General features: G+C 42.9%; 1 protein-coding gene across 3 annotated transcripts in view; it reads right to left on the reverse strand.

The window, feature by feature from the left end:
- Positions 1-4316: 4316 nt before the first annotated feature.
- Positions 4317-25639, reverse strand: part of FARP2 (FERM, ARH/RhoGEF and pleckstrin domain protein 2) — an 80906-nt gene continuing 59583 nt past the window's right edge. For 2 of the 3 annotated variants that reach the window (XM_075717189.1, XM_075717191.1), the window contains 13 exons: positions 18804-18893; positions 17545-17678; positions 16461-16542; positions 15218-15455; positions 14032-14162; positions 13146-13214; positions 12670-12759; positions 11879-11961; positions 9912-10030; positions 9054-9217; positions 6633-6740; positions 5652-5803; positions 4317-4484 (listed from right to left, as the gene is read on the reverse strand). In XM_075717189.1, coding sequence (XP_075573304.1) covers positions 4394-4484; positions 5652-5803; positions 6633-6740; positions 9054-9217; positions 9912-10030; positions 11879-11961; positions 12670-12759; positions 13146-13214; positions 14032-14162; positions 15218-15455; positions 16461-16542; positions 17545-17678; positions 18804-18893 — 1551 coding nt within the window. In that variant the 3' untranslated portion in view covers positions 4317-4393. Of the gene's footprint in view, positions 4485-5651; positions 5804-6632; positions 6741-9053; positions 9218-9911; positions 10031-11878; positions 11962-12246; positions 12268-12669; positions 12760-13145; positions 13215-14031; positions 14163-15217; positions 15456-16460; positions 16543-17544; positions 17679-18803; positions 18894-25639 lie in introns of all 3 variants that reach the window. The other variant, XM_075717190.1, reaches the window with a different exon arrangement.

Raw genomic sequence — 25639 nt, forward strand, 5'->3', positions numbered from 1 at the left:
TCAGCTATTTTCTCCTTGGAGCCAAGAAGAGAGACTGACAAATGCATTTCTGACTGTGCTTTTTGGGGAATTTTGTTAAATGCCACATGCTTGCACTCCCCTCTGCTCAACAGACTGGTGACAGGACAGTGGTGATGGTGCAGCCTTTCTCATCTGCAGCTGAAGTGGGGAAGGGTAGTTTTCATGCAGCACTCTGGCGACAAGCTCACCTTCTGGTGAGCATGCAGAGCCCTGTGGATGGGTGCAGCTTGTATTTTGTGTGGGTGACTGAAAGTCTGCTTTATAAAATGAAAACTCTGACAATTAACGTTCCCCAACTGTCAGTCTCTCTAAACCTTCACAATGAAGTATGTAACTACACTGCATGCAAGCCACACTCCACTTGCACCTGAGCGGTATGAGTGCAGCTGGATGCCTTATGTACGGCCATGTTTGCCGACCATTCAGCAGAGATAAAGCTGTGGTGATGTAGCCAATATGAGAGGGAGGTGAATTATCTGGTGTAATGGGAGTCACTCTTGTAACTGCAGGAGATAAAGGGAGCAGTCACCAGAACAGCTCCAGTATGTTGCATTAAACATGTGGTAGGAACTACTGCAAAAACTTACTTGTTCTGGTTTTGTAAGCAATGAAGGAGGACTGTTACGCTGAGGGAAGGACAGCCAGCCAATCCTGCAGGAAGCAGGGAAAAGTGGTAGTGTTTACCAGAAATGATGGCTTTTTCAAATGAAGTGAGACCGTGGGTATTAAGCGATGAGGTCCCAAGAGCATGGCTTCATCTATCCCTTAATGTACCTCCTGCTAGCAAGAAACTAATGAGTAAAGACCAGTTGTATTCTGTTCTTTCCTAGTGCTTGTTAAGGAAACTGCTCGTGTTTGTAGCAAAGAAAAAAAAAAAATACTCCTGCAAAGTTCTACTAAAGTTAAAATACTACATGGTATTTCACAGAAGAACTGATACGCCACTTTAAATCCTCCTTGGTTTGAAAGCTTGCCAAGGTGAGAGGTAAGCAGTTTTGCCAGGAATAGTGAAGATTCTGGCCTTTATAGCCTGTGCTCCTGCATTTTAAATGCACAGACATTTGAGCTTGGTATTTTCCACCTGAGAAGGGACTTTTGTTGTCTGCTGTCCTTCTCAGTTTCTGGTCAGCTAGTACCAGAGGCTCCTGTTTCAGGGACCACACTTCAGCCACTGTAGATAGCACATGCATCTTCAAGACAGGAAATACTGAGCTGCAGGTTAAGCATGTAAGCAACTAAAGGATCACCCACTCCTCAACTACCCAAAAATCATAAGGAAGGACTCTTGCTCACTACATCTCTCCTGTAACAGGAGTTGTAACAGTACTATTCTGCTACACAGAGGTGACAGGAGGATAAATAGAGCATAGATGTTCAAACAGTCTGTGGATTAGCTATGTAAGTACCTGCCAATCATGTACTAACACCTTTAGGATGTGTCCTTCCACTGCGTTCTTTGACCAGTTTTCTAAATGTCAGAAGCTGTTTCCTTGTGTTACAGGCTAAAGCAGTGTTCCCTATGATACGGGACAGAAAAACAAGTGTGGGGGGAGAGATTCTGCTGGAGCCTGCAAGGAAGCATACAAAAGCCAAGCCTCCATGCTGCTTGCTGAGGGCAAGGCTGGCTTGTACCGTTCCTTCCATCTCCAGTAACACTGGGTACATGTCAGTCTGGTCTTTAATGCACGGTGCTAGGGAGATTGGCAGCTGATTTATGGAGGTAATTTAGACAAGTCTAGCTCATGTTGAGAGAGTAAGCTACCTCTGTCAGCTAGTTAAAGAAATTGAAAACACCAGGGCCAAATACCAGGCTATTTCATCCCAGGCAGAAAACACTGCACCCTCTCTTGCACCGTGCTTGCAGAAACACGTTACTCTTCTATCCTCCTCTCTTCAGGCAGTTGGCCAGGTCTAGCTTTCATAACACACATGCCAGAACATGTGCACTCCCTTCAACAAACACAGCTTGCTTTTGGGGACCCCAGGGCCTCTGCCCCAGGCCTGCGACACAGCAGTGCAGTCCCCAGCCTGTACTGCAGAGGGTACTTTGTCACCCGTGCAAGGCTTTGCATTTATCCTTGTTGAATTTCAGGTGATGTTTGCCAGTTCCTTCCTCTCGCCCTGCCCTGGAGCTGCTCCCCCAGTCTGGTGGCACTCACAGGCTCCATAAAGGTGGCTCCACCACCTCCTCCACATCATTCTGACTCGGTGCTCACCGTGTCTCTGCTGTGGATGCAGCACAGCTTGATGCTGGGTGAGCTGAGAACCACAGTCTTGGAAAAACTACTAACTTGAACACTCTAAAAAGTATTCTGAATCCTGGTGCTAGAAAGCCCTGTTACAGTAGGTGAGTGCAACTAAAGGTTAGGGTTAAGTGCCAAGACCCCCAGCTGCTGACAGAGACCCTGCTCCTCCTCTCTGCAACTTGCTCCTGCAGAGCTTCCCCACAGGAGACCAGCAAAGGGCACTAATTGCATGGGAGAGTTCTCATGAAAGAGGAAAGCACTTCTGCTAAGCAGCTCCAGTATGTGACCATGACAAAAGAGCAGACAGTTATCCAGGAAAACCACTGAATGCAGAGACCCATTAATCAACAGTGTGAAACCTCTTTTCTCAGGTCCGAGGAAAAGCAATGCTTCTGTGCAGATGCTGTCCATCTTCCCACAAGTGTGGCCATGGAAGGGGGTGGTGGGCTCAGGAATAAGAGGCTGAGATAGTTTTATACCAAGACGCTATTTACTTTCAACAGTCATAATTCAGCTGCGTTATAACATATCTAGTCAATCCACAAGTATACACCTACAACAGTTAATTAAAAAAAGAAAAAGACAACACTAATAAATTAAGTACATTTAACTTACATGGGACATTGGTCATTGCAACAGTGGTAGTGAAGGCTGGATCTGCAGTCATGTGTCTTCTCTACGATGCAAATTCCAAGTGAGTGGTCTGGAAAATCCGTCTGGAATCCTCTCCCTGCAGTCCTCATCCCGTGCATGGTTTAGACCATAACCTGAAACAGCCTTGGAGAATGCACAGGCTGGCCTCTGTACTTCCCGTTTTCACAGGGATCTCCACATTCCTCCATCCTCACACCATGCAACACTTTCCTTTTTCTTTCACTACACCACTTCGTTGTTCCTTCTTCTAGTACACAAATACTTTTATATCTAATGTAACAGCGGAGTCCCTAGAGCCCATCAAAGCCAAATCCAATGGCATTTTGTGGCGCTTCGCTTATTTCAGTCCTTCCGTGGAGGCAAACAAAGGTGACAGCTTTACAAAAACAGAACAAACTGCAAACATTTCAGATTTAATACAGAGATTTAATAGAGTCCACAGACACTTATGCTCCATCTGGAATCCAGAGACTTTTACACCTTCATGAGAAACAGAAGATGGATCCCACCCCAAATTTAAAGGTAAGAATAGGGATTTTCAGAAGTCTTTGTGTGACACAAGCACAAGGAACAGTGACTTTCAGAGAAGCTTGTTCTCCTATATTGCTTAAATGCCTTGAAAACACCACCCACATCAGGGTGGAGAGTGTGTTCGCCATCCCATGCCTTAAGTAATGCCTACTACAGGATAAAGAAACTCTGGAGCTGTGATACGAGAATAGCGATTGACCCTCTCAGCATGCACCATAGCAGAGTTCAGAGGAAAAACGATGCACCTGACTGTACGAACCCACAATATACCAAAACCTCAACAGCTTAGCAGAGGTTCAGTCCTCCTTGCTTCCCCTGGAAAATTTCTGACATGGCAGTTTTCAAAGAGCAGAATTGTTCTATGAGAGCTGCAGTTTCTGTTCAGAATGAACTGGTTTAAGCTAATACATCTGTGCATCCCCTGTAGTCTAAAATGACTGTGCCAGCAGGTTGATGTTAACAGCAGCAAGACAGCAGCTGCATAGCCAGCCATGCTGAGCATCAGGGGAAGGGAACTTCTGGGAGCCAGCAAGCCCTGGCACCAGCAGCTGTGAGCCAGTTGCACCACTGACAGCTGCTATTTTTCTCCCTTATATGCTGACCATCCAGTCAAAATGTAAAAACAAGGTGGCATTTGCCTTCAGGGCAGGCAAGAGTGTTACTGTACAGGCACAACCGGGAACAATAAACCTTCCACAATGTGTGCACACTGGAGCTCTGTGGTTGTCAGGTTCTCTCTAAGTAGGTTCAACTGGAACAGACCTGACCCTCTTCCATACCATTGGGAATGGTTGTGATCCCTGTCTGCAACTCCCTCGCTGCCACTTTCCATACCAGGTGGAAATGAACTTCCTGGTTCTTTGCTTTATCAACTCCAGAGACTCCTGTTTCCACCTGCCTCTTTTGTTGATGTTTACAGCAGAGATCCAGCTCTGCCCCCTTCAGTCTGTGTGACTGTCCTTCTCATCCTTTGGAAGCAGCAGGCTCGACCTGGCTGGAGAGCTGGTGGCTCTCTTGATCACCTCCATCCACCTGGCAAGAAAGGACATGAGAAATGCTCAACCCCTCACTGACAGATGCATAATCTTGTCCTTCAGTTATGAGCTGTACCCCTTTTGCCAAACCTCACAAAACATCTGTTTTCTACCTTTCTTTTACAATTCTTTTAGGAAACTAACTTCAAATGAATAGCTTGAGATGTGGTAAATACACTGCAGAACATGGTTGCCTGTTCAAGCTTCACAGTGCTTTAAGCTCCAGAGAGCTCTTATGAGAGCACACCGTATTCTCTTGTAAGTGTACAGAAAGTGTTTACCAAGGAGGACAGGCTGACAAAAATTATCCTTAGTCAATGGATTACTTTTCTTACAATAAATTATGTAACAGACTTGCTCATATGGAAGAAAGCAAAGCAACAGTGAAAAAAGCAAGACAAACATCCGTTGTGAATTAGACATTTTTTCCTTGAAATCACTGCATGAGACCAGTGGATTAAAGAGCACAACTCTGCTGTCTCAGGTAGTTGATATGGATGTTGCTCACAAGTGTGTGATACTCTCCCAAGGAAGGGGGAAGTCACACCTTCTCAATAAAACCACACTCCAAAACAACCAATACTACCCTGCACAGCAGAACACAATGCAAGGGTTTTCAACAGCTAATGTAATAGCAAAATTCTGTACATGATGCATTTTAAACATAATTCACTTTGGACCATGTGTGGAAGCCCCTAACAGCACTGCTAAACGTAATTATAGAGAAAGCAGTAAAGTGAAAAGCAGCACTGCACTTGTTGCTCTCAGCCTTGTGTTACAACTCCTGTTTGCAGAGATCGGGGCCGGGGGCGGGGGGGGAAGTAATCTTACCAGAACTCTCATTAACCTAGAAATCTGACTCCCAAGATGTAGTGGGGCTGAGCACCCCACAGCCCTTCCACCTGCGCAGCTCCCCAGCTCCAAGGAAGCCCCAAACTCCTGAGACAAAGCAGACCCTACAGCTCTAGGTGTTAACCACCAGCTCTTCCCTGCAAGGAGGATAGTTCTGGCAGAGGAGGGATCTCTAAACATCATCAGTAGGAAAAGGAAGGGAACTTTATTACTGAGAATGTACTAGGTCACTTGGACTAGGAGGTTGTCAGGAGGAAAGAGTGAGTTAACAGCATGTTATATACCAACACAGACAGAGAAAACACAACATTACCTCTCAAAGGTATATTTGCTCTCAGCCCTGAAGAAATACACATGGGACTTGAACTGCAGCTTGAAGACATAATCCTTCTGAATGCCATCTGCCTCTACAGGGGAGCTGACTGCGTAGCCAAGCAGCGGGAGACTGGCCAAGGGATAATCGTCCTGGAACAGCCCAATAGCCCAGCCCTTAGTGCAAGGCATCCCCTGCCACACAGTTCATCCCAACGCACACTCACACTTTTGTACTGTACAGGTAAGGTATTTGTTTTTTTGTTTAGGAGAGAACGGGAGGAAAAGCAGTCTTTAGCTTTTGCGAGGCCTCCGATAGCTTATAACGAAACATTCCCCCAACTCCTTTCACTGTTTTTATAGAGTTACAGAGTTTATAGAGTTATAGAGCTTGCTTCTGTTGCCCTGCCTGTCACTGCCTCCTGGGCTCCCCTCTTCCCCCCCTCCACACCCTCTCTCTAGAACTCCAAGCACAGCTCTGACCTGAAAGTTAAAATATCCCAAAAGAAATGTGTCCTGAAGGCAAGAAGCCTGAATAAAATAAACACAGTTTATTGGGTTAATGAGATAAAAAGGCACAGGTTGTACTGTAGCACAGCTTATTACCAAACAGGTGCTGAAGGCACCACGGGCAGAAAAATCCCCTCTGCCTGTTTAACTGTGCTGAAGCCCAGCAGGGAGAGCAATGGACAGAGACTGACCACAGGCTACTGATTCCCTCACCTCCATTAGTCACTGCATGAGGAGACATTTTCCCCCTCACCCACAGAAGGTCAGTACCATTAACAGAACTGGAAATCCTGATTAAATTCTGCAAGAAGGGCCCATGGCCTTACAGAGACTGGCTTTGTTATGAACTACTCCCTCTTCCACTTGTTATCTCCTTCAAATAGCAGTGAGCTGCAGCCAGAGCAGAAATCCAAGGACCTTCAGATCCCCCCCAGACACCCCAAATGCAGTCCCCTCAGCTACATTTGCTCACCTGGTGTGTTTTGTAGAAGAACAAGCAGAAGTTGGTGAAGACAACCCACAGTTTCTGCCAGCCATTGCTGTTCTTGAACTTCCTCAACAAGTATCCAGAGAGCTGGTTCTAGCACAGAACAAAAACTACCATGAAACCACAGGTCACTGTCCTTCAGAAAATTACAACAGCTGCCGCAGATAAAAAGCTTGAGGCTGCCTGCCATAACCACTCCTGCACTTTCTCCAATGTTGTAAAAGGCCTCCCAGATATTTCACATGGTGACTGAATGACTTTGTATCTTCAGTTCACTAATTCACAACTATCTTCTTTTGAATAAATTAGTGATTCCTCTCCACTAACAGCAAGTTCCCCTTTATGTTTAAGTGCTCGCTGCATCTCAGCACAGTGTCAGGCAGTGCACAGGAGGGTGCTGCACTGACTCGTCCCTCCAGCAATCGCTCTCCTCTGCAGCCTACAGTCAGGGGAATGGTGACAGCCATGGGGGCGTCCATCCCTTTAGCCACCCTTTTTTACATGCAGAAAAAACACGTAGAACACACTGTGCGAGAAGGAAAACAAAGCAGAGGAGGAAACAGAGGATGCCAGAGTTGTGGACAAGCTACATGTGGCAGCTATGTGAAGCCAAGCCTGGTATGGCAAGCAGGGAAGCTGAACATTGCTGCCTTGGAGTCAGAGCCACCCAGTGCTTGCGCAGCGGGATAAGGAAATCTACAGCATGGAATGACTGTGCAAATGGATTTTGTAATTTGCGAAAAAGACAGGATACAAAGCAGAATTACATAGAGAACCATTTTGGGAAGCATAAACAGGAGGAAATCCAGTATCAACAAGGCAACATTACAACTCCGCCACTGGCTGGCTGGGGTATCCTCACACCAGCACATGTGGGCTCACTGAGCAATTATGAAGCGAACAGCAGTACATTGTCCTTGGCATCCCATGGCTCCTCCCCACCAGTGCGGAACTCAAGAAGCATTTTTACCTGGATCATGCACAGGTAATCAGACAGGGATAGGCTCTGATTCCGGTACCAACAAACATGGGTGATTGTGTTGGGCCGTTGGGCCTGGCCCAGCAAATAGCAAGGAGGAAGCTCTGGAGAAACAGCAAGAGAGCAGAAAACTGAGCAGAGAAAAGTGGGAGAGAAAGAGAAAAACAGAACATTAGGATAAGAGAAGTGATGCAAGAGAGACATCTGTTAAAGGAAAATGGATTGTGAAAAAAAAATTACGGTATTAGAACACGGAACAGATCAAAGCGAGAGGGAGCTGCAAGAACTTACACATTTAATCCCAGAATCTGTAGCAGGGAGGTCTCATTATCTGGGTACAGAATAGCAAGATGGTGCCTTTCACAAGGGTATTGGCAGGGAAAGGCAGGCTTTCTTTGCCAGCTAATGTGCCCAACTTCTGGACCCTAAGCCAAGGTAACATCTATAGTGCTTCCTTTATTGAGCTGATTGATACACTCTCTACATCACAAAAACCCAGGAACTTCAGTGCCCAACTTTCAGCTCCTTCCATTAAACAAGAAGTGCCTTAACAGCAGCAGAGGGAAGGTAGGAAGGTACAAATACACAGATGCAGCACCCTGCCCTATTGCTGTTTGTCTAGTTAGTGACCTCGTTTTTCTCTTCATGGTATTCAGAGTCTTTCCCACTTCTGGAAGTCTTCCAAGCATGCCAGCCTGCAGGAAGGTGTCCTACCCAACTGACCTCGCCAAACTGCCACCTAAAGTGAAACCATAGTGCTGGTGTAAGCACTGCTCTGCATAAGGAGCGCTGAACAGACATCTATCTCGAAATCTGCAGGATTCAGTACCAAAATGCACCACCAGTGCTGCATCAAGCCATGCCAAGTGCTAAGACCCAAAGTAACAGCAGCTCAGTGGGCACGTAATAAATCTCTGTTCAGCATAACACAACAGTGCTGTAAAATGGCACTTCCTAATTCTTGCTGCTCACCCCTGCCAGCGAGGGAAGGTCAGAGAAGTCATATTCCCACTGAGCTTAAGACATTCTTCTTAATTCTAGGTGTAGTACAGTAGCTAACCAGACCTCAGTATAGCAGAGTCAATCTCTAAAGGAAAATATCATGGATAGGTAACTTAGCCTCCATCAAAGCTGATGAAACCCAAAGGAACAACTCAGTCCTAGGATATCCTGGGTTTCCTTTAAAATTTCCTCCTTCAATGCCTTTGCTGAAGCAAAGCCCTGCTGCAAGGAGAGCAGAGCATATATGTATGCAGACACACAGACATGCACAGAAGGGGGCAAGCATGCAGTGGCCTTTTAACAGTCCATGCTCTCCCACAGACGCAGAGACGCTACCAAGGTGAAATGGGGGATGGAGTGGAGGCCGAGCAGTGGCCGAGCGAACCAGGACGGACAGAGACGTGAGAGCTGCGCCCTGTGGGTACCTCGACAGCCACACTGTGGTCAGTCATGGAGACGCTCGTGTTGCGGTACCAGCACACGTGCATGGTTGTGTTGGCACGGTGGTGGCTCTGCCTGTCCAAGGAGCTACGAGAAGAGTGTATGTCATCTTCGGACTCCTGTTCTAGAGAGACCTCATCAGAGGATCCTGGGGGAGGAGAATTCAGCAGCGGTTTAAGAGAAGCGTGCAATACAAAGAGCAAGAGAAGCAGGGATTCCTGAGAAAAACTGTTCTCCCTTGCAATGGTCCAGTTTTAAAATACGTCAACTTGAATTCATTACACAGCTCCTAAAGGCCGCTCAGAACAGATCATTGTGGCTTTCATTACTCAGCTCTACTTGGGGCAGCTAACTCAATAGTGTGTAAAACAACAAACAAAAATTCCCACACTTCATCTACAGTTGATTCTTAGTGAGGAATAGATAGAAGTGCTCCAAGAAGGGATACTACATGTTTCAGCACATCCATAGCACCACCAGAGACAGGCACAAGAATGCTGGGCTATAAAAGAATTGGCTGATCTCCAAAGACACCAGATTTCTGGACAAGAAAATACACTACATGGTTAAATTGAGAAACATCTAGGTAAGAGATGAATAAGGACCTTATAAAATTAAAAATTCTGCAGCTGGAGCCTCTCTTCTGCATTTAAAGCTACAAGGAACATCAGTCTAGGAAGACAAGCATATTTCTTTTGATTAAAACAAAACAAAAGCACAATAACTCTCCATTACCATATGGATCATAAAAATACTCCATATATGTCATCAAATTCACAACAGGAAAAATGAAAAGGACATGACAACTAATGCTTTTCAAGAAGGAAGGAAACACCACTTACTGTTGGAGCGATTGCATACTGAGTTTTCCAGAAGCGTGTCAGATTTCTCAGTAGATTTCTTGGCCATTTCGATTGCCATGTTTAGGTCTTCCATCCACTTTCCCATCTCCAGGTGGGTACTGCAAGACAAATGGTGCAAATGGAGACCAGCCCAGCCTGGAGCTGTGACAGAGTGCTAGTTCGCTGAAGGAAGGTACAAGTCACTGCCCAATACAAGGAGCAGTAAATAAATAAAAATTCCTCCAAAGCATGAGCTTTCCAGACAGGAAGCTGACCTCACACAGCCTTCACCTCTACTTTCAAGCCTTGAAACAAGACTAAAATAACCATTACAAACTTGGACTTTACAGCAAAGAGAATGAATAGACAGCCAGAGGGCCACATAATATCCCCCTCTGGAGCTATCAGAAGAGGAATTATGTGGTCTTGGGCCATTGCTGTTCTTCACACAGAGAGCTTCATAGTTGATAGGTATTTCAAAAACGAAATCATGTTTTCACTCCAAAAAGCATTTTGGAGATGGGTGGTGTGACCATACTGGAAACTATTTTTTCAAAGGATAAAAAGCAACCTGAAAGACAGCACATCTTTTAAAGGGGATATAGGATTTACCTTACATTTCAAGCAAGTAAAACACAGCATGCAGGAAGATGAGGACCTCTTTCAGCCCACATAGTTTCCATTACACATTACATGGCTCATGCCATGATTACAGGGTAAGAGCTTTACAGCTCATATATGTGTATTTATATCCATCGGTATGCAACAGCGTAAGGTTTTCCTTTAGACGTGGCCACATGGCTGTGGCATTTCTGTTTTACCTCTGGCTACATTTCCCGTGTGCACAACTGTTGTTTGAAGTGCCACATACAGTTACACGCTCTTGTGTTTGCTTGGGAGCGTCTGTGGGACTTTTTTTGGTAACCATCTCTTTTTTCCTGAAGTTTTTAATTTATTCTGAAAATTCCACACATTGGTCTAAGCCCGGCAGCAATTTTTTTTGACAGGCAGGGAGAGGTAACATAAGAAAAACAACAACCTTTTAGCTATTTCTAAGTTATGACAAGGTAAAAATTATATTTTTCCAAATTTAAGAACCTTTCAAGCACTTTTTGATTCGCAGCTGCTGATAAATGGTTAATCTTAAAAATAATTGACATTTATTCCAGCCTAACACCTGAAAAAAAAAAAAAGTTTTGCTTGCTGAATATGTCTGCATACCTACATACCTGATTTATAAATGTTCAGTAATGGTTATTTTTCAAGAACAGGTTATCAAGCAGTAAAAAACCCTATAAATTTAAGGCGGAGTTTTAGTGCTCCCATCCTGCATTCTTAGCATTCCCAACTCCAGCTGCCTTTTAGGGGACCTGCAGAGGAACAAAACCTCCTAAAGCTGATCCTGAGAGAACAGGTGTAGTAGGCATCCTAAGTATATTTCAGATATAAAGTAAAACAAGATAGCAAACTCACTGCACAGGGACAAGTTACACAGAAAAGAGATCGGTTTTCTCTCCAAGCCAGCCTTTAATTTTATCTCTTCATTCCCAGCTTCCTCCATGAGATCCATGCAGGAACTTTCCCCTCCTTACATCCATTTGCATGTTCTGGGCTTTAATTCTTTTTGAGTCTCTAAGATGTTTGCATGTTTAGATTTTGTTTTGTCTCCTGCTTTATAGCAGTTGTTTACAGGATGATACTGGCAACTCAGCAAACTAGAAAACAATACCATGGCAATGTTATTGCTGCTGCTGTGTGTTTAATAACACACTGTTCTGTGAGATAAACTACTTCCCAAAACACAACACTGATAAAGGAGTTGTGAAGTGTCCTGTGCTTGTTTTGAAGTCATGCTTTCCAGAGGATGCATGAAACACCCCCTTGGTTCTGCACCGCACAGTCGAACAGTAACTCTCTGGAGCAGGTATCTATCAAACCTACAGGCAGTTGAGGAAAATAAATGTTACCTTGCTGCCACCACTATGGTTTTTTGTGCTGAATAGATGGTGAAGCAGTGTGGGACAGTCCATTCATTCTCACTCTCCTCCACCTGCAGAAAAAGAAAAGGTTTTTCTCATCAATACTCAGCAACTGATCAACACTAAAACCGTCCTCCTTGGCTGGCTAGGAATTTGAGTCACAATACGATTACAACCCAGTTGCAGTAAGTGCAAAACAGCTCCTTTTTTGTGAGTACCACCTACTTCAAATCTATTTTGGCTCTATACAATAATCTATATCGTGCGTCTCTACTACCGCATCTCTAGCAGCACAGCACCACATCCAGCAGGGCAAGAAAAGGAGAGTTCTGAGCAGGATTCAGCTTATTACTTACCGGTGGGTCGAGCACTATCAGCTGCAAATCAAACACAGAAAGAACAGTCCCATTAGAATAGGGGGTGGGGAGGCAGGAGGACTGATTATATGCCTAGGTGGGTGCACAGGGGAAAAATGCCAGGACAAATCTATGTTTCCAGATCAGCCTCTCACAGCAGCATGAAAATGAATGGTCAAAGGGCACGCTCCAGCTCTTTTGCTAATGTGATGGAAGGAATAAGCTTGTCACCTGCAGACAAGTCTTTGACACACAGGCTGGGGCACATGAAGGCCCAGTCCACGGCCAGCAGCACCACAGACTGCTGTCACTGGCCTGGGAGCAGCTTGCAGCTTTGGTCCTCGCACCCTGAAGGAATTGCCTCAACCTGCCTTAAGGCAAAGTCATTTCCTTAATGCTGTAATCCAACTTGGAACCACTTACCAACATGCCATGCAGAGGAAGATGTCCATGAATTTTGAACTGATTTGTCCCTGTAACCCCTTTGCTTGTGTACAGTAACATATCTGAGAACTGAAAAAGGCAGGAAGAATACAATCAATATTCTGAAGAGAGCAGGTAGGGCCAAGTATTTTTTGACATCATCTTAGAAATCTTGTTTAAAGGCCACTGCAGACGCATGAAAAAACACCATTTCTCAGTCAGTTTGGCCTACTTTCCTCAAAACTTTCATTTACTTACCAGAGCCAATTAATTTTAAAAATTCTGTTAAAAATATGTGCCATTAAGAAAACAAGCTGAACAGACAGTATTGTCACAGTCACACCCCATCTAAAAATCCCTTGGAGTGAGTTTTCCGTTATGATTGCTGATTTTCATCACAAGCACATGAAAACACACTTCCACGACGACTTTATCTTGAAGACTTTGTGTTTATGAAATCCAGAAGGAACACCCACCAGAAAGAACATCCGCTGCTGCAAACCCTTCTTAGTGAGCTTGTACAAGCAACCTTCCCGGATAAACTCCTGCAGCAGAAAATAGAAAATTAGGGAAAGCTTGATCTTTCCCAAACACAGAGAATTTTAATGGTTCTTTTTTTTTATCCCAGAGTATACATATGTTGATTGGTGCCCAGCAATGATTGCTAACAGATTTGTTAAACACCAGATGACACCTTTCCTTCCATTTTGTAACATGAATCAGCCCCTTGCTGCAGTCAGCATTTAAATCAATGAAGCAAGACAAGGAAAAGGAGTAGAGTTCCTGCTGGACACCAGCAGTTCACCTATTACACTTACATCCCACCGCAGTGATTGCCATAGCATCCCAAGCATATGTGATGCTCCTGTACTTATGCTCAGTATATCTATCAAAAATAAACAAACAAAAAACCAAGCAGGAACTAAAACTCCTAGAAACCCAGAGTCACTGATACCAGTTTTGCCCAGTAACATGGCTCTCACCATCACTATGTTCTTTGTGCAGTCTCAGTCCACAGACAGCGATTGCATCAGACAGACATAAGCAGACCTGGTAGTGGATTTCCTATCAAGTATGTGACATACCACTTCCCACTCAAACACAGAGCGCCATACCCCAGCATACCCGGTATCTGCTGTACTGGAAACACCAACTGTAGCCAGAGTCTATGCAGAAGCATTTTTGATCTATTCCCTAGGACATCACCAAGACCCCCATGGGAGCTACTATGAAGACAATTATACAAAGCCTTTACAGTCGTTCCATAAAACAAAGAGGCAGTGATGGCAAATACATGATTGAAAGGCACTTCCTTGGCAATAAAACCAATAAAGGTTCTAAAAACTAAACAAAGGTACTTACCCTACCAGGTGCCGTGAGATTATCTATACCGATCAGGTCGTGCTGCAACTCTGTCAGCTTCTGGAAATTCTCCAGGCGGATGAGACTGTGCCGCAGCTGAGACGTCATTTCTGTGACTTCCTTCAGCGCGTCTGTAAGCAAAACGGCACCAAGGGGATTAGAACAGAGTGGACAAACGCAGGCCACCAATTTTATCCCTGGAAAGCTGAACCTGAAATTTATAGTCAGATTTAGAATAGGACAGAATAGTTCAGTTGGAAGGGGCCTACAACAATCACCTAGTCCAACCACCAACTTCTTAAAGCTTATTTTATAGCTACCTAGGGGCAAAATGAAGACTAGCAAGCAACTTCATAGCACTTCCTATGGTTCTGGAGATAATTGCATATCTCAGATTTTGTGCATATAAAAAATATTTACCATGTAGCCAAAAGTAAATTAAAAAATTAAAGCCAACTATTGCTGCCAAAGATTACTTTATAATCAAAGGAATTTACTACGCAAGCTTTTGACACTACAAAGCAATTTTTTTTTTATCACATTTTTACTCATAAATGACAGAGTTCCTACAAAACCCTACTTTTTTCCCTGCTAAAAGAGGGGGCAAGAAAAGGACTTATTTTCCAGCTTTGGTTGAAACATTAAGATACATCAAGATTACCATGAGACAAACACTTTCTGGAATGCCAAAAAAAGCATCCATTCTATGCAAAGAGAACAGTCTACATCTAAGTTATCTTTCACATTTTTCAAACTAGCAGTTAAGGCAATTTTCTAGCTATTGCAGAAAGCTTTGAAGGCCTGCACCAGAGCACAATAGGAGAGTAGTGAAACCTGGTACCAAAAACCTTAAAGAAAAACAAAGTTAATTTTAAAACATAAGCTCAACATTTTCTTTAATTAAGCTGTCTCCTGCCAGTTTTCTGCTGTTCTACTTGGTATATTCTGGGTTTTTTTCATGATATTTAAATTACAGTATTCACTAAGCAGTTGTGTTTTCAGCAAATTAAATCAAAGTTCCTGTGTATGTTGCAGAGCTGCATGAAAGTCAGAGAGGTCCTGAATGGAGAAAAAGTGTTTACACTGAATTTGTAGATGTAATGCTTGTCTCCCCCAGGGTACGGGCAAAATTCTGTATGTATACGGGAATGGTTTCTGCCTAGCATGTATACAGCTGAGTGCTCACTCCGGCAATCTGCGAAGTCCCGGTGCTCTGCCGTGTAGTGCTTGCAAAGTCTCCCCAAGATCACTTTGTAGTGCATCAGTCTCTGGATTGGTTTGAGCAGAAATGTGTTGAGGGGCAGGTAGCAAACCTTCTGCAGCTCAAAATCCTTATAAACCATTTCCAGCTTCTTTAAGCGTTTAGTTGCTTTCTCCAGTTCTGTCAGGACCTCATCATGCTTCTGCAGATAACTGGTAAACTCCTGTTCAATCATACAAAAAATTACTTGGATTAAAGCAAAACAGTCTTTAATAGATTTACAGTGAATAAGAAAAAACATCCACTCCCCTCTCTACTTTTGTCTCTGACTATGATTATATAATCCAAGGCTGCATATATTGTCATAAATATTGACAAAAATAGCATTAACAACATACAATGTTTCAATGGCTTCATTTAAAAAAACAAACCAGTATTAAAAATAAAAGTATTTGCTTGGTTGTCCTCTGTTGACTATTTACCGCAGCCGTGCCTCTGATGATAGCAGCGGGTAGCACCATCTGTTAATACTTTGCCATTCTAAGACAATTCTTGTCAATTACTGACTTTTTTCAAGTTAGGACAAGCAAAAGTGTGCTGAGAGGGTTGTTCCATCTAGGTTTATCTATTGAAGAAACTGGCAGGCAGCTCCCAGTCAGGGTCAAAATAGGTGTCTGTGCAGCACTATGGCTATGCCTGCTGGGAATGTTAAATGCAGAGAGTGCCGATAGTCGGAATAGCAGTCACACACTTCTGCACTCCCATTCAAGCCACCGGTTTTAATGAAATAATTACTCCATTACTACAGCACAAGCATAACTGTCCTATGAAGGCACTCTACTCCAAATAAAGGTGACTTCATTTCAAAAGAAACTACTCTGTAGTTAAAAAATATTTATATTTTGGAATTAAACAACCTTATGAAATGGCATCTCCATAAAGGAGAGTTCAAGTTGTGCAAATATAGGAGAGACAGCGAAGCTAATTAAACAATTTTTCTTTGTCTTCTGCTGAATAACCAGTGTAAACGTAGGTAGTTAAATAAGCGACAGTGGTATAAAGCCTTGCTGTAAATATGTTTTCTTTTAAATTTGTTTATCAACAGTAATTGTTTGCAAGTAATTTCAAGTTTAATGGAAATACTAAACCTTGAACTCTCATCCTTGACAAAAGGAAAAAATGACTCAACAATCCTGAGATTCTATTATTATTTTAATCCTTCATCTACCTTTAGAGCACGCATATTCCTGAGCAGGACATCTCCAATGCGTTGATAATCTCCTTTCATGTGAGCATTGGTTTTTCCTTCCCTGAAACACATATAAGGAGATGAAATAAGAAGGCGCAGTACATGGGAGATCAAGAAATTTCAATTTTCTCCCTCCACATTCCCCCGTACTTCAAGACATAATCTTTAAGAAATGCTTTCCCGGGTATCTGTGTATTTTAAGGACTGTTTTAGTAAAAGTAAGGGAAGCAGTATGAACACTAATGCCCCCTTTATCTGTTCTTAGCTACTTCATATTTCCATTTCACTGTTCAGGTTGAAAACTAGGTCCAGTAAATATGGAAGCTGCATAAAATAACATAAAGCCATGTTTAGAAAATTGAGAAAGGAATAGAAATGAATTTGTGTGAAAGTCTGCTTTGGAGTTTAACCTCTCAGACTTCTGAATAAATGTCGTAACATGATCCCATCTGAATTTATGAATTTATTTTTGTTTGTACTTAGTTTACATTAACGGCTTCCTTTTGAATGGTAATTAGATTCTCATATATTACATCTCAGGTCAGGAGAAAGTAATGCAAAGGTTAAAAGACTAAAGACATGCTCTTTGAAATCAGTTGTGCTGCAAGAACTGAACTCTAATCTTGATTACCAAAAAGTGTTTCCTAGATTGTCACCTGGAGATTCATTATCTGGAATTGAACAACACACACATTATCTTTTTGACTTTGTGTTCCTTCTCTTTTCTAAGGCTAGAGAGGCAACACCAGGTTACATTAACGGTTGGACTCAATGATCTTAAGGGTCTTTTCCAACCTAAATGATTTTGTGATTACAAAAACCTTGGTCTGGTGTACAATTCATATGGCTACAGGATATTATGTACAAGGCAGTGCTTGAGAAATGGGCTTTGCAAAATGTATTTAGTCATTTTTTTAAAACTATAATTTATTAAAATACTTTTTCCTTAATTCTATTTAAGCAGAAATACCAGTTCAAATATAGATTAAGTACAGTTTTGATGGGAGGACAGAGGAAAAGGTCTCTTCACCCATCGCCCATGCACTGCACTATTAATGCTTACCAGAGCGATAGTCGTTGCTCAATCTCTTTCAGAAAGCCTCGATGAAACTCATAAATTGGGTCTATGTTAGAGAAGAGTAATGTCATCAGGCCCTCTGGCATAGCGTTCTCCTTGATGACCGCACTGCGAAACCACTGCCAGAAAAATCATAGATTATGATACATTTTTCTATTTAAGAAATTAATTGCTAGCATAAAAATTTCTGCTCCTGCCAGTGATGGGGGAGCGGAAAGTGTGTGCACAGGGAAACAGCAGGAAGGAGAAATATTTAGGGAAGATGTAATCTGGCCAGATGAAAAGATGTAATTTATTTCCTTGCCAAACATTACATATATGAGGCTTATTATTGGTTCTGGACACAAGCATGTTTCTTAATGCAGTGATGAGATGGTTGGTAACGGCTCTAAATTACAGTCAATTACCGAGTGGCTGCCACAGCTGATGTTACACCACTGCTTGTACTTCAATGCAGATACACCTGCTCTTTCAGAAAACTTGGGAGCCCTGTGCAAGTTACTCAGTAGCTGGAGGCATCTTGTTGCATGTCACATACTGCACTTTTTATCACTTTCTGTTCCCTGTTTTCTGGCAGGGATGTGAATATTACAAAAATCCTCTGAGATGCCAGGTGTTCCCCCATCTTTTAGGAGAAGTGCTGGGAAGCCTGTAGGAGGAATTTGAGTGAGATGGTGCTCACTGAGCTTGCAGAGAACACCTCAACTGAAGACATATGGTGTTAAAGGACTCAAACTTCTCTTTGATGAAGTTAAAACAATAACTTATAGAAACACAGCAGTCAGTGTTCAATCCTGGAGTAAATGAACAAAAAGCTCTTACAGAAAATAGTTGGAAACTCAAGCTGTCCTCCAAACAAGGATTCACTTGTTTGCTCTGGGTGAAAGGAGAGGAAAAGGAGGGGAAAGAAAAAGCAGCAACAAAAAAAGACAAAACTCCTCAAACCCCTATGGATCCTTAATACCCTTTCCAATTTTAATCTGCTCTCATGATCCGAAGGCACAAAGAGAAAAGCTTCCCAAGGAATACCACAGAGATGATGGCTAGATTATAAGCAGAGCTCACAGCAATGACTATCATTGAAGCTGAATGCAAAACATTTTTAGGCTGTCCCTGTTCACAATTTTCAGAGAGAAAGGACTTCCTTCTTCTGTTACCTGGAAGAAATTCCTAGTTTTTCCAAATTAACAATTACAAATCTGTTAAGAAAAGGAAAAGCATTAAAGAAAGTTAAGAATCCTTACCACTGTAATAACTTCCAGGTCCTTTAAATATGTCCGTTCTGTAGCAAGAATTTCCTTTGCTATGAAGTATGCCTTGTCAGTTGGATAGCGCTGAAAGAACAAAGAACACAAAGTAATCAACAGGTATTAAAATATAAATGCTCTATTTATTACTAAGCACAAGGTCAAACCTTACATACATTTCCCCTTGCTGTGTGTAAATGGAGCAGTTGATTACTAACAGGGCATCTCTGTATTCAGTACCATATTCTCAAATACTGACTTTACTATAAAATACTATTTATATTTCAAGATTATTAAAAAATAGTGTCACTTATATGAACTTCCATTTCAAAATCAAGGGAGCACTTTACAAAAATATGGAAACAGATTTCCTAGGTTTTAAACACTTCTCTAATCAAATGAAGTACAGCAGATCCACTGTCCTTTTCCAAAACTATTCTATTTCCACTCACAGCTTCTACCCAAATTGTCTGAAGATCATATTAATTACTTAAGAAAACACAAAAATCAAACTACATTGGTTGCTGGCTGCATGGCTACTCCAGGGCTGCTATTTAAAGAAAAGAGAAGACAGAATGGACATGGAAGCACAAAGGAATGAAATGATGAAAAAAGATGTTCTGTAGCTGCAACAAACCACAATCAGAGTTAGCCTGAAAACATACATTATTAAAAATCACATAAGTAATATTAAAGAACTAATCACATCTCAAGCTAAGATGCTGCTTTGTCTCCTTAGCTCACTACGCTGTGCCACAGTTTTGTGCCAAATCTTTGCCTGGTGAAAATAAATGACAGCAAACCCATTTGATTTACATGAAAATCTGGCCTTCTCCACCTTTGTCCCTCTTGAGGGTTACACAGCATTGAAAATTATTTCTCCCTTTTCCTTGTATGTACCAAGTTAATAAAAAATTTTCTTTTGAGAGACACTTTGAGATGCCTTTCGGTGCACAGCTACTCAGTGCTTCTAAATCCTCCATCTCAATATTGCTCATGGAGATGTTTTCCTGGTTGCTCAGTAATATTGAGGCCATCTTAGCCACACAGAATCTCTGGAGGTGTGCATCCCCAAATAATTAATTCTGAGAAACTGTCTAGCCTCTTTTCAGGTTATTTTATGCTCATTACTGTAGTCCCACACATCAGCTGCCTCCCTAGGGGTACCAGAGGACATACTTCTATTCCCTCCATAGCCATGCTCTTAACTAACGTACCTGCCTCAGGTACATGGTGTCAGGGAAAGTCCTAACTAATCTTGGCCTCAGGTACTTTTTATGTTTTCTTTTGCTATTTACCAGACTTGTAGCCTCATAAACCCTCAAAATGCTGCTGAACCTCAGTGGGCATCCTTCTCAAACAGCCTCTTTCCAAAGGATATGACATCATTTTTCTGACCTCCCTGGAGACAAGGTGACACAGCTCTTATCCCACTTACCAGCTTCCTCCTGCAGCACTTACCCGTTCTGAAACACCCTGTTTATAAACCAATGGAACAACACACACTAGCTTAACTGTAACTTCAGCAGTCTCTTACATGATACGAGAATTATTGCTAACAGATATGGTTTTTGTGTAACACATCTTTGTATACGCCTCCTCCTGGGCTCTGCACAGGATACTATACTGTGCAATGCCCATAAGGGATGAATGTCTATGGAAAAAATAGAGAGTTTTCCAAGGCAAAGCAAAGATGGTTTATGGAATCAACCACAGGCTGCAACAAGCAGAGATCACAGGGAGCCTCATCTCTATAGCCATGGCAGAGATAACCCTGCTGCAATCTGTACAGCTTCACTGCACACATGCACACCCGCTGGCTTCATCCGTCTCCTCAGCATCGCCTCTCTTGCACTGGGGACTCCCTGGCAGCCTCCCAGCTCACCTGGACCTGCCACCATCTCATACCCAATTAAAACAGTTGCTTAAAGAGTTACCCTCAACTGATGTATATCATCTGGTATATTCTTGAGAACTCTGTAAAGGACCCTGCCTGTCCCCAGTTCACATCTTGTGCTTTGATCCTCACTTGTGTGCTTTTTTCCCCCACCCTCAAAAAATATTTTTGTGGATTGTTTTGTCCTTAAAAACCTACAGAGCATGAAGGCATGTGAAAACACACTGTGCCCACAACCTTGCACTTTTCATTGCCTGCATGGATTACCATTTTCATCACCTTTGAGCATTTCTGCAGGTTTTCACTTTATTCTCCAGCTGATTACATGCTAGCTCGAGGAACAGAAGATGCTTTTCATTCCTCAAGCATCTTCTCTTCCTTTCTCCCTCCCCACTGCATCATTGCTTTCTGTTTACTCTCTAAAGTTCCTGCTGCTTTCCAAATTGCTCCCTGCTGAAATTTAACACCTTTAATTTTTTTTTTTTTGGTCTTACACCAGTCCTAACCGAATCCCCTGTGCTGAGTCCTGGCAGCACCTGCTACCCAGATCCTGTACCAGAAGCACCAAAAAGCGGTACGGCTGTCACAATGCAACAGGGGCTGTGCCAAACACCTTAATTACTGGTCAGGCAGTGCAAGAGGAAAGAAAATCAATTCATGACTGGAAAAAATAAACACAAAAACTCTCTGAGGCAGCAGTGTGCTTTCAAAGTCCAAAGAAAATGCCTGCTATGGTTGTAGGAGCATTAAGGCAAATATCCCCACTTGGAAAAACTAGTGTTTCACTGTATTATGTACATACAATCCCACCTGGAAACCTTCAAACACTCACTAGATGCAGTAACACCAGCTCATGTTGAGTGAAGAGCTCTACTTTGAACTTATAAAGGCCAAAGATAAAGGACTATGAGACTAGAAAAAGACTTTCCTGTCTGCCTTGCACCTAGATCAGAATGTCACAAAATTATCAAGTCTGGAAATAAACAAACAAATAAATAATAATTCCATGCACACAAAAATGCTTAACTTTTCACTTGAAAGACCAGACTTCAGCAGTGTTAAAAATAACTCCAGCTGGGGGGAACCCACCAAAAAACCCACACCAAAAAGCCCAGCTTCTACGCTCTTTTAAAGTGGGTTGCTACAACCAACCTCCATTAGAAAAGGAATGGGGAGAAATCTACCAGTAAGATGAAAGAAAACCACAGTGACTTAAAAAGTAACAAAACCCCTCAGGTTTCTCAAGATTTCAGTGCAGCAACAGCAGCATGGAGTGGAAAGCACACACTGCAAGATTTGAAGAGTTTGCTGAAGAGTTTACATACACATGCCCTGATTAACCAGGTGGAATTACAGTGGCATCAGTACCCTTAAAATCAGAGCTCTACTAATAATGATATTGTGATTACATTTTTCTTGTACAATAAAGCTAGTGAAATTTAACTTGATTAAATTTAACCAATTTAACATTTGTTTCTGCCTGGGTTTGTTTCAATTAAAACACTGTCTTCAAATGGAGAAGTCTCAGAAGTTGGCCAAGCTTAAGACCAATTACAACAGCAAAATTCCCTTCCAGGATTCTCACTTTTATAAATTAGTTTCAGCCTGAAAGAGAACTCAAGCTGCTGAAATATCAGACTTTGCAAAATGATGCAGAAAGGATTGGGCTTCAGCATTTAGGACAGACAAGGCAGTCACTGCTCATTATTTCCAGGCTATACTATGCCTGCTATAAGGATAAATAAGAGCAAGTATTAAAAAAAAAAAAAAACCAACAACCTATTGAAAACTAATGGGAGAATGATTTGCCAAAGCTATAAACTCTACCTCAAAAAGTCTAAATGAGATAGGGAGACTGAAAGTAGGGGGTAGGTGGGTTAACCCATATTTTATTATTAACCAATAACTTCCAGTTATTGGTTAAACCTTCCTGTCTCCTGCAAGCACGTATTCATACCATGTCCACACTATGGGTGGTTCTTAACAGCACTGCATATCTGACTCAGTCATCTGGGGTCTCCAGGAGAAGAGTGCCTGGAGGACTGTCCTGCCAAGAGCTGTTTGTGTCTCACATTGCAGCACTTGGCTCCACCGTGCTGCACGGCAGATCTCAGAAAGGTCCCTTAGCATTCAGGAGCAACCACAGGACAAGTGAGCTTTGGAAGCACTAAATCCAGAGTGGCACCTTTGCTTGTGGTGAGATTTCTGTATGTTCTTTGAGCAGCTGAGAGTCAGGACATACGGTGCAGAGATCTCCAGATCATCAACTGAGATGAAACAAGAGTAAGTAAGCTCGCACCTGCTGGCACCAAGAAGTACCCAAAGACATGGTGAAGACAGCAAACAGCATGGGCCTGTGACCTTCTTGCCTGAGGATCCTGACAGAGGTAAGACAACCAGAACATTGGATGGGGTGAGCAGAAAAGCAGGAGTAAAGGCCACACAAGGTGGTTTCTTCTTTGAGATTACACTCAAAGAAGTGTAAATTTGAGATTAAAACTATAGATTACAGTGTGGCCACTGACTCCACAAGGAACTGAGTTTGGACAATGAAGCCTTCCTTGCACTGTAATGGAAGGTCCTGGATCCTTCTCAAGTACCGAAGAGTCAGCAAACCTGGCTGCTCTCTCTCTCTCTGCAAGTAGGCAAGGCAAGGCAAGGCAAGGGGAGCAAAGCAGCTTGCAGAAAAATGGTCACAGAAGTCTGCTCTTAGGTGGACTTCTCTGTCTTACTGCAAGAAACGCAGTGTTCTGTGGAGTGCGGTTTGTCAGATACTATATACCATGCCCCTACAAAGGCAAAGTCTGGTAACCTGTTATCCATATCTGAAAAATAGTCAAAGAATGCATGTGTCAAAGTATGTATACACACACACTCATTTATTTCTCCAGAGTGCATCTAAATGATTCTATGATTCTATGAAATGCTTGGAGTCATTGCTTAAGAAAGAGGAGCTGGCTGGACTAGAAGATTCAAGAGGTCCCTTCCAACCTCAATGATTCTGTGGTTGCAGATTCTTGTTATTGCTAGCAACCACTATGAAAGCCTGATAACATGGTGCAGTGTGGATAAAAAAGAAAATCTGAACCACACACTGACATCTAGCCATCTCTGTCATTTTGAAAAACTGTGGAAGCACACGAAGCCACTGCTTACCAAAGCACATAACCAGATGTCAGTATGAAGCAGTACGTTGGCTTTGCTGTATAGAAAAGAGGAGGCTTGCTGCACAGAGTACGTAAGACTCTGGTGAAGCTCCTGGGAGACGTTGGTCAGAATTTGTGGACTACCACCACTTACTTCACCTTTCAGAAAGGCTCCGCAGCGTTCCAGTGTGCAAGAGCATATGGATATAGATGATACACTGGGGCAGAGAGGCCTTGCTCAGTGGTGCTGAAGCACAGAGCGAGAAGCTGAAGTTCATGTCTCAAGGACTAAAGGTGGAATCACCTCCAGAACAAAAACATTTTATAATTAGGATTACCTGATAAAGCGAGGGTGAATCCTGAGGTCTACATGGGGGTAAGGAAAACCCCACATCATGTTGGGGAGTTCCCAGTTAAGGCAACCAGTGCTTACCGGTGGAAAGAAAGTAAAGCAGCCTAGGCTACGGATCAGTACCTAGACATAAGCAAATCTTGAAGACCCAAAATTGTTCCTGCTTTGAGACTTGTTGCACCCAGAAAAGCCAGAGGCATTTTTTGCCCCCTCTTTTCAGAAAGCAAGCCTCAAGCTTCTGCAAGGTCAGAGCATTGTCCACTTCTCATCAAACAGAAGGGTCAGCCATGGAGAGGGCAGCTTCAATGATACAGCCAGCTCTGCTGAACCAGCCCATGACTGACTGGGTGTAAGCGGATTCACTGTGATTCCTGCTGCTGAGACAGCTGAAGTTGAGCTCAGGTCCTCTACAGCCCAAGAGGGGACACCTCAGGAGCACTAACTAAAGGTCCTGTTATGATTAGAAAGAATGGCTTGAAGGATGAGTGTATGGTGAGATGGACCACTGAGACCATGGTGAGACTGCATGGGAAGCAAGGAACCTAGGAAGAACATAGCTTGTATATTAACAAATGGTAGCTCTGTGCTATTCTCTACACTGGTAAGTGAAATTATTTTAGAACACATTTTTATTAACAACCCACAGCACTTTGCACAGACAGCACAGTCCACTGAGTTGACACAGGTTAAACATGACAGCATTCTGCAAAGACAAGGCCAGGCTGAACGTCACCATGTTACACCATGGTTATACCATTTCATTACTGAATGAGCCAAAGGCAACCGATTTCCAGAATCAACAGCCACCTCCCCCACCAGCCTTTCAGAGTACTACCCTGGTGAGAATCACCTTGAATAATTCATCTACTTTGGAGTGTCCTTTCAATAGTCTCAGCACAAAAACAAGGGTTTTTTACATTCTACTGTAATAATTACAGCCCAAAGGGCACCAAGTGCACCGCTACTGTTTTATATCAAATACATATAAACTATTTCCCCCAAACAGCTCATCTCAGGAAGCCACATCTCTTAGAATATCTCAAATTGGAAGGGACTCATAAGGATCATTGAGTCCAACTCCCTGCTTCTCACAGGACGGCCTAACATTGAACCATATGACTAAGAGTGTCATCCAGATGCTCCTTGAACTTTGACAGGCTTGGTGTCATGACCACTTCCCTGGGGAGCCTGTTCCAGAGACCAACCACCCTCTCATTAAAGAACCTTTTCCTAATGTCCAGTCTGAACTCTTGCTTCCATTCTCGGGTATAAAAGGCAGATTTCGAGCACAGCTCACTGCCATGCTGGGGCCCTTGGAAGTGGTTACTGCTAAAACAGTGGGAGGTGGTCCCAGCAGCTGAGGTTGAGAAGACTCCTACACCAAGAGGGCAGTGGGGACTCCGGCCACAACAGCAAGATAAACAGACCTGACCAAACC

This window comes from Pelecanus crispus, chromosome 9 (assembly GCF_030463565.1).
Source record: "Pelecanus crispus isolate bPelCri1 chromosome 9, bPelCri1.pri, whole genome shotgun sequence".
Taxonomy (NCBI): domain Eukaryota; kingdom Metazoa; phylum Chordata; class Aves; order Pelecaniformes; family Pelecanidae; genus Pelecanus; species Pelecanus crispus.